Source organism: Brienomyrus brachyistius, chromosome 5 (genome assembly GCF_023856365.1).
Source record: "Brienomyrus brachyistius isolate T26 chromosome 5, BBRACH_0.4, whole genome shotgun sequence".
Lineage (NCBI taxonomy): Eukaryota > Metazoa > Chordata > Actinopteri > Osteoglossiformes > Mormyridae > Brienomyrus > Brienomyrus brachyistius.
Genome location: NC_064537.1, coordinates 12,589,844 through 12,604,629, shown reverse-complemented (window position 1 = coordinate 12,604,629; position 14,786 = coordinate 12,589,844). Strand labels below are relative to the sequence as shown.

Sequence of the window (14,786 nt, the reverse complement as noted above, 5' to 3'; positions counted from 1 at the left end):
ACTCAAAAGTGGACAGCAAATCACGAACCTGAACTGTAGTTGGTGATCTCAAGCCAGACCTACGTACATTGACATCTTGGGAAAACTTCAAATACAGGAACCACAGATACCGAAGAAACAGCTGCAGATTGAGAACAGGGCAGAGAGAAACGTTCACATGTGACGCACTCGGAGCTGGACATCTGCTGGCAGTGAAGGTGCAGGCACTCACCAAGACCTGCTGCACCGAGAGGTCCTTCAGATGCGGGAGCAGAGAGCTCTCCGTGTGGGCCGTCTGTAGGATCTCATTACTGCAGGTCCAGTTAAGGAGGAGAGCTCGGGCAGAACATAGAGCCCGTCCTCTTTATTACTGATATAACATTATTACAGACTTAATGCACCGTATCTTTATGGGTCTAGATGGAAAGTTGAAATATCTGCTACATCAGTAAAGGATACAGTAATACAGCCTTTTTTAACCCAACTGGGCAAGAGACGTCCAGGTTGAGGAATCCTGCTCCGCCTCCCGACTTGGATGGAGGGATCTGAGCCTCATAGACGTCATCCTCCAGCAGCACAGGACTGAAGCCATTCTCCAGGGTGCCGTCCTTCCTCCAGCCAGCACTGATATTCTCCATGAGGGACATGCTCTCTGGTTCCATGTCCACTGCCTCCAGGTCGCCGTCGGAGACGCTGTGACCCAAGGGGGAGCGAAAGGTTCAAAGACACCTCAAAATGCGGCCGAAGGTGGTGAAAAGGAAGCTCTGCCAAAACCCCAATTAGAGGAAATGAGACATTATAACTCTAGGTGCGCCTAGGAGAAGCAAATATGGAGGTGATGGCATAGCCACCAGTCAAGACAGAAGCACTAGTCCATGTGTATTAAGGACCTGACCAATCTGAAGGGACCGTATATGCGGCTTCCTTCCTTCTTACGCTGCTCTCGTCTCTCTATGTACCTGTACAGTATATAGCAGAGATGACAAAGTTTACTTTGACTTTGACTTGCATGGGTGTAAGATACCTCCAGAGCAACATTCTCCACCACAGCAGACACCTGCTGCCAATTCGTTTTCTGAACCAATCAACTGATTCCCATCTGGTTTCACCATATCTCGCAGCATTCTGTCAGCTCTTCATCCTTTCCAATTCCCCCTTCTTAAATTCAATGCGGGAGGCCTGGATTATTACTATTTGGCTGGCTTTATCTCTACAGGTCAGCGTATGACGTGTTAGCACAAAATCAAAATATTTTAACAGGAGACATTCCTTACATCTCATCTATAAAAAGACGTGGCATTATATACGTGGCATCGTGACTGTCCAAAACAGCAGTTGGGAATGACTATGGATTCCGACATCCCTTAGGCACGCAGACTGAAATCACCTTCATAACTAAGCCTTGTCGTCGTCGTTTATGATCAAGTACTTTAAGAGTTAGAGTTGGTTGGTCATATGAAAATCAGTCAAATTATCACAATGACCATTTCTAATGTGTCACATGTTCCGAGGACATGCACTAAATGGAATTTCTGTGAGAATAATGACAGAAGTGCCTTCAACATCATCTAGTCTCTCTGACTGGGGAAGAAGTTCAGGACAATGCAGCTTGATGCTTTGACCCACCAAGATTTAGCATTACCTGACAAACTGGCAGTTTGTGAGGCTCCAGCACTGCGTGATGGAGATGGTAGTGAGCAACACTGGGGCACCTCAAACAACAGTCTCCCTTCATTTTAATTCTCCACACGACTGTGGTCCAGCACCAGTTCATGCCATTTGTAGAAGTTCTCAGATGACTCGACAGACTATATAAGGCTAGCGGAGATCTTTGTCTAGAGGTGCATGAAAACCCATCTTCAGGTCAACTTCAACAAGACAAAGGAGTTGGCAGTGGAATTCTGGCTTGCTAAAGAGCCCCTGAGAAGAGTCACCATCCTGTGGGAGGTAACGGAGGAAGGGACAGTCCAAGCAATACCTGGACATGCATTTGAGCAGCATCCTTGACTACACAGTCAACTTGTGCTGTACAAGAGTGAGGCCATCCATCCATCTACTCAAAATATTGATCTAGTTGGCTGCCCACTCAGTGTTTGTATCATTTCAGCACCACAGGACTGACCACAATTCTTGGGAAATGAAAGGGATGGCACTCACTCGATAAAGGCCTTAAGGCAGGCACAGGTCATCTCCTCTGGGATGTCTGGGAAGTGCTGCAGACAGAGCTGAATGAGAGAGTAGTCCTTCTTCTCCAGGACGAGTGGTAGAAGACCAGGGCACACACTGCGATGACATCACCACAGACACGTCAAAGGCGGTTTTCAGCAAGAACGGACAATTTCTCCAAGACTTTAGGCATTAAACTCCTATTTCTGGGCACTTGCTGCCTGAACATAGCAAACCGTCCCAAAATTACGGCATATTAAGATAGAAATCCATGTAAATATAAACGATTCAACTTCTGTTCAACTACACTGACCAAACAATTCATCATATGGCGTTTCTGCACATTACACTTCTGGTAAATTGTCTTTTGTCGTAACGTATCTATTTATTGTGCGTCTAGATGTTTATGTTTGCTGCTGTAACGTTTGCAATTTCCTTCGAGATCGCTAAAGTTTCTATCCGTCATAGGAAGCGTGAGATGTGTGTTAAAACATAAGACTGGAGAGATGGTAGAGAATGGAAGGGTAATAACTAGGAAGATGAGGAGTGACTCTGAGACACAGGAACACTGCAGAGTAAGGGTGAGTGCGGCCCAGGTCCAGCATCGCCGGGGATCATGTCCCAGTAAACAAAATGAAGGTGAAGCCCAGCCACATGAAGATGAATATCAGCGTCACACATTTCCCTGAACCCCAAAGACCGGCCTAACAAACGTCTGCCTTCCTGTCTTCTAGCACTAACGGGAAACTGAATTTGATATTGAAGACAGAAGCTGATGAGCGATTACACAACCCCCCCCCCCCCCCCCCGCACCTGTGAGAGAGGCAGCGCGTGTGCACCAGCCGGGCCAGGGAGTCGCGGGTGTAGAAGGAGGGGTCACACAGACAGCGGGCCACCAGCTGAGAGGCCACCTGGCCCACGCCCAGCTGCAGGTCCGGGCCGGCGGCCCCACCGAGAAAACTCTCCACCTGCCTCTTGACGTCCTTGCCGGGAGCTGTCTGAATATGGGGGGGGGGAGCAGGGTAAGCCGCTACATGCTAACTGCCATAGCGGGCAATGGGTGGGGGGGCAGGATGGAGACGAGGTGCCATAATACCTTAATGTCTTCTAGCACTTGGTCAACTGTGATGGCAGCCGCTTGACTCTTCCGAAGTTTCTATAGAGACAGAAACAAACAGGAATAGCAGCTTTGCGGCTGCGCTGCTTCGAGGCTGAGCCACTAAAGGCACTAATAAAAGTACACATCTCCTGCCCCCCACCGCACCACCACCCCAATGCCTTACACTCCTCCTCGTGCTTCTCTGCGGCTGGGCTGCAGCTTCGTGCAGCAGGGAGTTCCATGACCGGACAGGAGGGGGCGGACACGAGCCTGTACGGAAATACCGGCGGAGTCAGGACCAGGCTCCACCCCTTTCGGAGGGCGGGTCGAGCCGGCGGGTTGAGCGTCTCACCTTCCCCGTGGCCCTGCTTCAGCCTCCCCAGCGCAGCTGCCAGAGAGGTCCTCTGGCAGTCATAGGGTACGGCGGTGAGGAGCCTCCCATGAGGAACGTACAGCTTCCCGGAAAAACACCAGAGCTGAGGAAGAGGACGACCAGCAAAAACTGTTCAGCGACAGAGGGAGGGCATATGGTAACACTCCGGGAATATTCAGGTCCCGCAGTGTACAGAGTGCTGACCTGCCCGTAAGACTGTCCCGGCAGCTCCCTGCATGCCTGCAGTGTCTGAAAGTGCGTGTTCCAAATGCACAGGAACTCTGTTGCAAGGAAGGGAAGGCTGTTAACTGCAGTTCTTCATTCAGTTTGGGACACACGGAAGGTGATTAAAACGCCACAAAAGACTTAAAACCCTACGGCGACTCTCGAGGACAAAGCAAGAAATGATATCCTGCAATAATACGACACCTTTGAAACGATCAAGTCAGAAAAACGCAGATACACAACATGCAGTGTTTTTAGTCATTTGTTGTCCTGAAACCTTCACAGCCTGGTTGAAGGAAGCACGTTCCGACACACCTTTCTGGGGGCCCTCACAAGGGTGCGGGACTCCCACCACAGCCACGCTGGCCTCGTCCAATGAGAGCACAGCTGCCACAGACAGGTGCCCATCGCCAGCGGGCAGATTCAGCAGCAGGGTCCTGGGCAGGGTCTGCACCCCCTCCGCAGCACCCCCAGACACCGGCACCTCGCTTTGGTACAGACAGCCTCTCGAAGCTGTGCGGGGAACAATCACACAGGCAAACAACATGGCCACATATGAATATACAAAGCAGGCGTGACCGGATCTGGCCACAGTTACATTTTATATGCAATAATAAATAATATATGTGTTTAATATCTTTAAAATTAAATGAATTACATGAAATAAGACAAGATTAAGCCTTATAGCATGCCAAGACTGTGGCCTGACACTGCTTCAGGTGGACCTAATAAACCACCATTAAGAGCTGGAAAGCACACACACCGCCCACTTACACAAGTACAGGAAGCGTATGTTTTTATTTTGGACAGCAGCAGACACACTCAGCAAGCGGCCGCCTGCGTCTTCCATCTCCAGCTTGTACTTCAGCAAAGAGTTCGGGTTGAATCGGTGCAGGTACACAAAGTGCTCCCCCTTCTGTCAGGGTACATGAATTACATGCAACGGTTAGGGAAGCAGTCCCATTGCACCACTCATCCTACTAGGACAGGGGTCTCCAACTCCGGTTCTGGAGAGCTACTATCCAGTAGGTTTTCTGTCCCACTTGGCTTCCGCTGACCCAGACCTGTTCCTGGTATTTACCTGAGCACAGGTGTGGCTCATCAGAAGCCAGGTAGGATAGAAAACCTACTGGATGGTAGCTCTCCAGGATCGGAGTTGGACTAGAAGCTTCCAGGACTAGAAGCTTCCCAATATAATGAAAATAAAAAATAATCAAAGAAAAAGCCAAATAAAAAGTGCTGCAATTGTAGCTCAGTGCAGAACTGCGGTGCTTTAAGTTGCGACAAAATTACTCTTTTCATTCATATATATTATATATATACACACACACACACACACACACGAGATTTAAATGCTGTACTTTTTGCATAGATTGGTAAGAGTAAGCTGACCTTTATTTAGCTTGAGTTCATTGCTTTGTTTGCGCGGTTCATAGATCAAACACCTAGTCAAATTCCTTTTAAATGTGGCCTTACTTGGCCAATAAAACTGATTCTGATTAGCTTTATTGATAGCAAGGGGAAATTCTGGTGCAAGACATGTGGTACAAAGTAGCATATTTGTAAAGAAAGAGGAGCACAGATTTTGCGAACTTCGCCTCGTAAAAGAGAGGCATCAACCCCGTTTACCTGTTCTGTTGTAAAAATAACAACCTTCTGCTTCCCCTTGACAAGGCTCTCGCTCCACCTGCATGACAAGACAAAGTATTTAGTTTAAGCCAGTAAAAAATATACCACTCAGCTTATTTAGAGAAAAAAAATCCGTAAAGACTGATTACAAACTCAGGTGAAGAGAGAAGTATAGACTAAATCTGAGCAAAGCAAAGTAGCTACTGAGCACTTTTGGCAGCTGACGAGACAGATCATAGCACTGGAAATACTGTTTTCATGGCCTGTGAGTGATAGATACCGGATGATCTCCCCCTCTGGGAGCAGCTCCTCAATGGACTGCTGGGGAACAGCCAGAAGGGTATCAAGTATCCGGACGGCCCCCCTAGCAAACAGCACCACCGGCTCGCTGTCAGGGAGGGCATGGACCCTCGCAACATCAGCAGACACCTGCGTGGGCCAGAATGCAGTAAAGCACCAAGAAGCAGAGCTGAAACGGTAGCCAATAAGCTTTATGGATCATAAAAAGCACAATTACAACAAATACTGAAAAGATGGATAAACTAGAATATTTACTATATTTTTCCCCACTTATTACTGAAATTTATAATGCATTGAATTATGGCTGAAAAACAGCTCTCAAATTAAATGTATGCATTTTCTGGAGGTAACAGAGGTACACATTTATAACTGTAAACTGAGATACACTTACAGTTGCTTTAAAGGCTTTGTCAAAACAGTCCTCATCTTTCCAAACTCTTATGACCTGAAAAGAAAAACACAAAACACACACATTTTCAGCACAAAGTCATTTTGTCATTTTAATACAAACATCAGAAGTAGCAGCTAGACTACTAGTTACAGAAAGTCATTAAACATCGGTGGCAGTGTAAAACAACCCACTCACAACCATTCACCAATCTGCTTTCCAGTTGTTTACTTAATACTGGGTCATGCTGAGTCTGGAACAGCACAGTTCTACAGATCATAGGACTTCTGGATAGCATGCCAGTCCAGAGGGCACACACAGTCACACACTAAAGACGGGTTTCTCTGGCAATGGTGCCACCCTGAAGTTCTTACCTTGTTGTCAGTGACCACCACATATTCTCCGGTCTGTGTGTTGTACACTGCGGGGCTGGTGATTGTTTGCCCCTGTTTAACCGTCCAGCTTCCCAGCGGCTTTTGGTCTGAGACCTGGTGTAAGAAGGCGCGTTATCAAATTAATGATTTTTACATAGCTGTTTAATATGGTGAAACGCGAGATTGACAGTGACACGACTATCTAGTAATTATTTAAGAATCTGTCAGCGACTAGTTTACTTTTAATCGGAGTTCAGATAAAACACAATTACAATTGTTTTTTTTTTTTTTGTGCGATGGGTACGTGTGCCGTGAGAGCATGTTTTGGAGAACTGGCATCTCAGTTATGATGTGCATAGGCTCCGTGAAGGCAGATGCTCCCGTCTTCCTTCATTAGTATTACCTTATACACAGTTATGGATTTCCTGGCATCGGTAACGATAACATGATCGGCTTCCCTGCCCTGTTCAATGCCCAGGATTCTCGCTTCAGCACTGCTTGGTCCCGATGCGAGTCCGCACAACGTGAAGCCATCACACAGCGCAGCCATTGCAAAAGACGAAAATGCAAAACTGCGCAACCGCGAAAGCTACGCACTGAAACCATAGACCCTTCTATCGGAAAAACGAGAATACATAGCGGTATAGATTACGAGATGCTGCCACTCAGCGGCCTGGAGGACGTACTCCAACTTCACCGTAGAGCTGAGAGAATTTGCTTTTTTGAGCATTTCGTTATGACCGCGGTTACTAATACGCTGGAGCGAGTCAATGCATCATTTATGTTAAATGGAGTCTGGGGATGCACCTTCTAAGCTAGTTTTTTTCGACATATGGATATAAACACTGCGACTACAAATGTTAAAAAACATAAAACATAAATTTACCCATATAAGAGAACGAGAAGCAATAAAATGTGTGAATAAATAAGACAGTAGATCGTGTAATTGCAACTAAACTTTATTAAGTACAATATTTAAGAAAATATGCCGCAGTTATACAAGAACTAAGTAAAATGAAAGTGCGACCCCAATAATAAAAAAACACACAGACAAAATGAAAGAACTTAGAGCGGCTTATAGCAGCCGAATGATCATGGCGCTCAATACTTCGAAATCCACAGCAGTCCGGCTAACACTCAGAACATGGTCATTTGCCTATATTAATATAGTTAAAATGATAACAAAACAAAACCACAGTGAATACCATACAAAGTGAAATTAATATCAGGTTGATCTTGTTTGCTTGCAAGTTTGTCAAATTCACTGACAAAAATAATAATAAGAAAATACTGTAACAGTAAATTAAAATCAATTGCTAAGCGTACATGTTATTTTGATCATAAAATCTATATAAAGTTTACATTAAAGACAGGTGTCATGTTAAAAAAACACTGTCAACAGAAAACACTTTCAAATACATTTCTGAACTCATAAAAGCAAAGAAAAAAAATCTGTACATATATACTGGAAAAGTGAAACAGTTTTGTGGACAATCTGTTCCTCATTTATTGGTAGATATATGTTAAAATATGTAAAATGAGTTATGCATTATGCAAATTTATAGGAACAATCTAGCATCCTGAAAATTCTCTTTAAAATTTGGTACATTTTTTGGGAACAGTTCTTGAAAACTACCCTTATGCTTCTTCTAAAAGACAACATGGGGACACTTAACACCTCTAACAATAAATTCTTAAACTTATACGATAACAACAATTAAAAAGAATAAACTGTGCTTATTCACCGTGTGAGAAATTAACATGGTAATATCAGACATAAAAAGGCAGCTCTGTAATGACACACAAATTCACAAATAAACTTTATATTTAGATGCCACAATAAGAACTTAAAAGCCTTTGTTTCACATCTAAGTACAGTTTCCATGAGACATTTCAAAATATATTTGAATCTATACACAATGATAGCCTTGTGGTATGTGCACAATTGATATTTTAGCCTAATATCCATGTAAGACTAACTTTACAAGATTAAACTGTAACCAGGTTAATTTCTTAGACCTGTGGATCGTCCTATAAAACGCATCAGTAATGTATTTTACCTTATGAGACATTATGGCGCATACCCGTATAGGCACAACATCTCTGAAATACACAAGTGATAGCAATTATTTGACATACCAAATGTATATCAAGCAGACTTCTCTCAAGGGGGTGACATTTGATAAATATTTGGTATGTTCCAAATGAAATTTCTCCCTGGATAAAAAAATTCTGTTCATAGATCCACCTAACGCCTCTATTATAATCTTTATGCTTAAAGTAAACATACATGGGCTCAAGGTGTAATATGCTATTAACAAGCAGATCGGTGCGTGACGAAGCATTTTTACTGCACCAAGTGTGCAGTTCCGTGCAGATCTGTTCATACTCCGTGCAGCTCAATACACTTTGACACGTGGTCGTGAGACAGGGAAGGGTTACTACCACCTTCCACTTTCTGAGAAGCAACATGCAGCCCGATGTAAAAAAGGACAGGACTTTTCGAGGCTACACAGGTATCGTACAGGTTTGGTATAGAGGTCAGAGAACAGATCCGCATGCGGAGGCACGGTCTCGTCAGAGCATGCTTGGTTTCTGAAGAAACTCTGCATTACCAGAGCATACGGCCTCTTATACTGGCATTCATGTTTTCCACAGTTTCCACAGTAACACCAACAAACCCTCCATATTCGATACATGTACACATTATACATATATATATCTATATATATATCTATAAATATATGCGCAAAGATTTCATGCGGCAGAAAAAACCACCATAGACTCAAAAGTTTATATCCAGACGTCACTCCATGAATACTTGCATCTATCGGTTCTCCCCCGTAACAGTACCCAACAATTCTCAAAATGAAAAAAAAATTGGTATAAACTGAGCAACTCAATGTGAATTAAATGTCTTTATTAAACATCATTATTAGCCAAAATGCTCTTACACCAGGAAGCGTGACTAACAGGCATTCCGAGGACAGCAAGGAATAAAAATGTACTTTATACAGGAATCTTCTTTGTAATGGAAGTCTCAAGTAAGGATAAATTAGCCTACCTATCGATGTATGGTACTTTGAGTTATGATTAGTAAATCCCTCTATTTATTTTGCCCCTTTTTCCACCCAGTTGTGTTTCAGCTTTTGTTCTGATCGAGACGATACAAATAAAAAGCCTTGAACAGTCGCAATGTTTCAGAAAGTCCAATGTATCTGATGGAGACAATGGAAGAACAGTCAAGTTCATTCTGAATTCTAGAGACACTGAACCTCGACGCAAAAGAGAACTGCTGTACACCGCGGTTCACATGTAATAGACCTGAACTCTGTTTGCCGTTGCAGCTCCAGAGATGAGCGAAGAGGAAAAACATTAAGGTTCAAAGTGACCCTTCTTCAGTAGTTCAAAGAATTTAGCGATTATTAATGTGGTCTGCAGGCCATTTGAGTTCAGCTCTGTGTTCTGCACTGCCTGCATAACCATTCTGAGCTTTGTTGATGAAAGCAGGTATTTATATTTCTGTACACATATAAAAGTACAACTGCAATAACCCTCTTTTGAGCAGCAACTGGGCATGATGGCTTGTATATTAACAGCACTGGGTAGGTAGCAGAACCGCGGAGACCTGAGACACTGAGATTGTACCTGGCTGTAATTTTCACATCTTTACATTTGGGTGGGAGTCTTGCTCAAAGACAGAATGATAGAGATATATACACAATTTGGTATGTATTTGTCCAGCAATTAGGAGGGCTAAATACGACTTTATGAGTCACAAATAATATACTGTTATGCTCTGAATTAACCATGAACCAACTCTCACTTGACATATTAACCAAACTTTAGTTAAGCATTATTTTATAATGTACATAATCATTATCTACCCGCTAGATACTGGTAATAACGATTCTAATGGACCAATAAGAAGGTTCGTTCAAGTAAAAACAATTTGAGGACTTATCACTACTTATCCATTAGTTCTATTAATTAATGAACTTATCTAATGTACTTACTCGTTAGAAGGAGATAAATGTAACGCTAGATAAGTAACATTAAATTCTATTACACCTAATGGAAACCATAATTATCAGTGAATTGAACTGCATGCAGTTGCCTATTAACAATAGTTGAAGGTGGTATTCATTTCTAATTGCTGTGTATTTGTAAGACGCTGTAAGTCGTAAGTGATGCGTTATGTGTGAGTGGTTCCCACTGTAATGCTTGGAGAAGGCTGGATCACGGTCTGGGTCTGCATTGCCGGTCTAAAGCAGTCTAAAGCAACCTACCTTACTCCAGCATGCCATCAGGGTTACAGCTGATTGAGCAGGAAAGTCCTTCATAGTTTAGGCAGATACTGACCCACCACTTTCATCCTCATGTTTCATTGACTATATGATGTGTTTTTTTTGTTTCGTTTTCAAATATTTACAGACAAATATGACATAAAATAATATAGAAAACCTATTTTTGACTCATATGGTATATATGTTATTATATAAGATAGTAATTAGTCATGATAGTCAGCAATACGACAGCGGTGAGTATGTACATGCGCTTGTGATTTCACGAAGCATTGCTGGACAATTACAAAACAAACCATGAAAGATCAACAGCGATTGCATTCTGGTCCTGTTGTGTTTGAGAATACGGCTGGTACAGAACGCTGGCACACCTCGGACAGGCTGGCATTTGGGACTTGCCCCATGAGATTGAACGTGGGGAATCTGGGCCCTGGTCAATGAGTTTTGAAATAAACTCATTATACATCGGCAGTGTGTTTGGAGATAACTAATTCAGGTGCCGACAACAGGCCAGGAAATAAATAATCAAAGTATGGCTTGCGAGTTCAGCCATTAATCACCGTAATGTAGCCAAAGAGTTTGGAGATGAATCACTGAAGTATGGGCTAAGGGTCTGAAGATTAATGGAGTGTGGCAGGTAAGTGGACTTGCAGAGAGCACCACACATGGAGGTATATGTGAGGGGGGCAGAGGGGGTTGGTGTGATTGTGTCTTTCTGGGGGGAGGGGGTGGTCACTGTGGTGGCTGGGGACTGGAATGACAGGCAGAGGAAGAGGGCAGAGGGAGGTTCAGCTCGTTGAGGGCGGGGTCGGGCAGTGTGAGTGTCTCGGGGGCTGATTTCTTCCGGGGCCGGTCCTTGGGCACGGATAGGAACTCGGGCGCCTCAGTGGTGAGGGGGGTGGAGGGGGCACTGGAGGGGCCGCTGCGGGCGTAAGATGCCAGGGGGGTCTCGCTGATGGAGATGGACGGGGGGAAGATCCCGATCTTCTTATTGGTCGCTTCTTGAGTGGCACGTTCGAATTCTCTCACCTCATCCATTGTCATGTCTTTCGGGGAGAAGGAGACAAAAGGCCAGAAGCAGTAGGGTTAGATTTCGTGTCATTTCCTCAAATTCTGCACATAGCATGTGTCACATAGCGTGTGCATGCAGTATGTGCTGTTTCGTCTGATGTAACGCATAGTTTATCATAAACTTCAGGTAAATAAGCACTTCAGCAAAGTGAAAAATAGCCAGACTAGCCAACAACATGCACATCTACATGTGTTTGAAATAATGTTCTTTCATTGATAAGAAATCAGCATGATTAGCCTGTGACTCCTAACATTCATTTGCATGGTTCTATAGTGGTTGTTTACCAAACTGGAAGTTTAGTACTGAAAGTATTTTCTACAAAGAAAGAAGCTGGTGACCATTTGAGTGGCAATTTAAAGTATGAAAAAGACAGAAGGAAGGCAAGGCATGGTAGATGAGCGTTTCCCAACCCGGTCCTTGGGGACCCCAAGACATATTTTTGCTTCCTCCCAGCTCCCTGTCAGACAGTCGATATGGGAGGGAGCAAAAACCTGGACTGTCTGGGGATCGCTGTGGACCGGGTTGGGAAACACTGTGGTGGATCATAAATGTACAAACAAAATGAAACACATACACTTGCTTTGGCATGGATCTCTATTTCATCCAGTGAAGGTGAATTTGTGGAATGTTCTTGCTGGACATGGCAAACCTTAATGTTGGTTTTTTCATGCATTTGTTTCTCGTATTCCCGCACGTCATCCAAAGTCATATCTGCAAAAATTCAAGAAGTTGGCACCTCCTGTTAGGACACTCCAGACCTAGGTAGAGGGGGAGGGGAAACTGGAGGAGAGTAGGGCCTTGGCTGATAGTCAAAAGGTGCCAGAGGTTGCGAAGCTGGGGGAAGCAGATGGGGCAGAGCTAATTTCCCACAATGCAATTGGGCTTGTGCTGCTGGGAGCTAGTCAGGCGAGGGCAGGAAAGAAGGCGAGGAAGAAAATGCGCTTCAGGAAGAGGAACGGTAGATGCAGGAAAGCGAATGATCCAGGGGAACATCCAGGGGAAGCTGGGAAACATGTCAGAGATGGGCACATTTCCAAGAGGACTGGATCTTCAAAAATGCAGAATTTTCAAAGATCCTCTGACTTCATTTGAGGATGAGAAGCTTTCCAGATTAGCCAGAAGAATCAAGGCAAGGCTTTGCATTTTGCTTTGTGTCCATTTCTTTCTTACGTACTTACCTTTAAGCATCACCAAGCAAAGCTCAGAGGGGTTAGTGGAAAAAATTGGCTGGAATGTGAGTGCAGTGTATAGACACATCAACAGACTCTGTTCAACAATCGCTATTTGTTTTCAAGTTAATTCTTACAAAGGCTGCCCATTAGATTTCCTACTCTGTAGTTCTGGACACTCGAATGCTGTTTCTGATTTTACTGCCCACAGCTTCCTATTGCAAACCAAGCATGCTTTTTCCTTACTGATGATCAGTGCTAGATATTAATTTCTCATTTGTATGAAAAAGAAAAAAAGGCAACAGGGGTCAGGAGGTGGACGAGCGAGCGGCAGTCGGCCATGAGGATGTGACAGCGACCGACAGGGTCTCAGTGACAGCTGGGAGAAACAGGGGACTGGTAGGGGGGTCCCTGCGACCAGGAACACCATGCTATGATGCGGAAGGGGGAAGATGGGAAAGCTGGCGGAGACGGTGGGGGACGCACAGGAGGTCAGAGGCCTTCAGGCAGCTTGTGCTACATAGCGAGTTAGACGTCCGTTAGGGGGCCTCGTCAGTGACTCCCACAGCCAGCTGCGTTAAGAGGGAACCTGCACTGCAGCGGCAAAATGGATCAGCGCAGTGAAAGAGAGCCGATAAAGAGACAGCTTGGCAAAGGGACTCCAGTGTGGCATGCACACGCTGCCACCACCCCCGCACACACTCTCCAGTTACTGCGTCGTGCCCGCGGATCCCCGTAAGAATGCAAAGCGGCCCGTCGCATTTCCACTGACAGCAAATGCGACATTCATGACTCATTTAGGACGCCGCACTATTTACACGGCACTATAAAAAGGTTCTGTAGACAAACAAAATGCAGTGACCGCATTGGGGTTTATGATAAATGCGGAACGTGTTCCGAGTTTCTGCACCGGTAAAAGCACGACACTGACAGGTGTTAAAAAACGGCAGGTTTGGGGAGCGAGGTCTCTGCCCCAGTGCCGTGGGCTCTGAGCTGGTAGACCAGGGGAGGATGAAAGGCACTCCCCCCCCCCCACCCCACGGAGCTGCACTCAGACACGGGCCCGTTTTATATGCTTCTGTAATTACGGTTTTCATGGTTTGGTTCAGGGAGAGAAGAAAAGGGCAAAAATCAATATCTGAGGGGGGGGGGGGGGGCAGGGTGCTTTGGCCGTCGTGGCGTCTGAATGGAGCAAGACGCCCCACTGTTCATTACCAATAAGTCACATTCCCACCAGCCGCGAAGGAAATGGACTCCAGCGTGACTGGATATGCCGTAATCACGGCCCATCTCTCTCCAGGCTAGTTTTCTGACCTGGAGATGTTGTCCACACTTGGCTTCTGATCTGATCTTAGCTCCTATCTGCTCCAATCGCAGGCCGGTATCGACGGCTGTCTGCTTCCCAACCCCGGTGCCGATCAAACGCATTGCTGGCGCTGAGGTTAAACAGCGTCCATGAGAGACAGAAATCGGACCTGATGTCCCGCCTGTCGATTCCACCCTGGAGGAGCCGCTCTTCACATCAGGTGGTTTAAATGAATTACCCACAATGCCTCTCTGTGTTCCATGTCCAAATCGTGTCATTCACCTGAGACTCAGTGAAACGATTATTATAAAAAACTGTGGAATACCGAATAATGACAAGAGCCGCTGTAATATGATCCATTCGTATACTGTCTGCCTGTATAAATCCTTTCCACCTCATAAT

The 14,786-nt window shown here is 44.9% G+C and overlaps 2 protein-coding genes across 2 annotated transcripts in view; both read right to left on the bottom strand.

Annotated features, from left to right (window-relative positions):
• nol11 (nucleolar protein 11) overlaps positions 1-7,128 on the bottom strand; it is an 8,202-nt gene extending 1,074 nt beyond the window's left edge. The window contains exons 1-16 of the mRNA XM_049015078.1: positions 6,937-7,128; positions 6,534-6,647; positions 6,163-6,216; positions 5,752-5,900; positions 5,472-5,529; positions 4,617-4,758; positions 4,158-4,355; positions 3,822-3,898; positions 3,597-3,720; positions 3,429-3,514; positions 3,242-3,301; positions 2,959-3,143; positions 2,137-2,262; positions 439-672; positions 212-290; positions 29-121 (exon numbers count right to left, since the gene is read on the bottom strand). Of these exons, the coding sequence (XP_048871035.1) occupies positions 29-121; positions 212-290; positions 439-672; positions 2,137-2,262; positions 2,959-3,143; positions 3,242-3,301; positions 3,429-3,514; positions 3,597-3,720; positions 3,822-3,898; positions 4,158-4,355; positions 4,617-4,758; positions 5,472-5,529; positions 5,752-5,900; positions 6,163-6,216; positions 6,534-6,647; positions 6,937-7,083 (1,926 nt within the window). The 5' untranslated portion in view covers positions 7,084-7,128. The remainder of the gene's footprint in view (positions 1-28; positions 122-211; positions 291-438; positions 673-2,136; positions 2,263-2,958; positions 3,144-3,241; positions 3,302-3,428; positions 3,515-3,596; positions 3,721-3,821; positions 3,899-4,157; positions 4,356-4,616; positions 4,759-5,471; positions 5,530-5,751; positions 5,901-6,162; positions 6,217-6,533; positions 6,648-6,936) is intronic.
• Positions 7,129-7,476: 348 nt separating this feature from the next.
• Positions 7,477-14,786, bottom strand: part of LOC125742912 (cytoplasmic phosphatidylinositol transfer protein 1-like) — a 72,924-nt gene continuing 65,614 nt past the window's right edge. Inside the window, exon 9 of the mRNA XM_049015358.1 lies at positions 7,477-11,883. Coding sequence (XP_048871315.1) covers positions 11,570-11,883 — 314 coding nt within the window. The 3' untranslated portion in view covers positions 7,477-11,569. The remainder of the gene's footprint in view (positions 11,884-14,786) is intronic.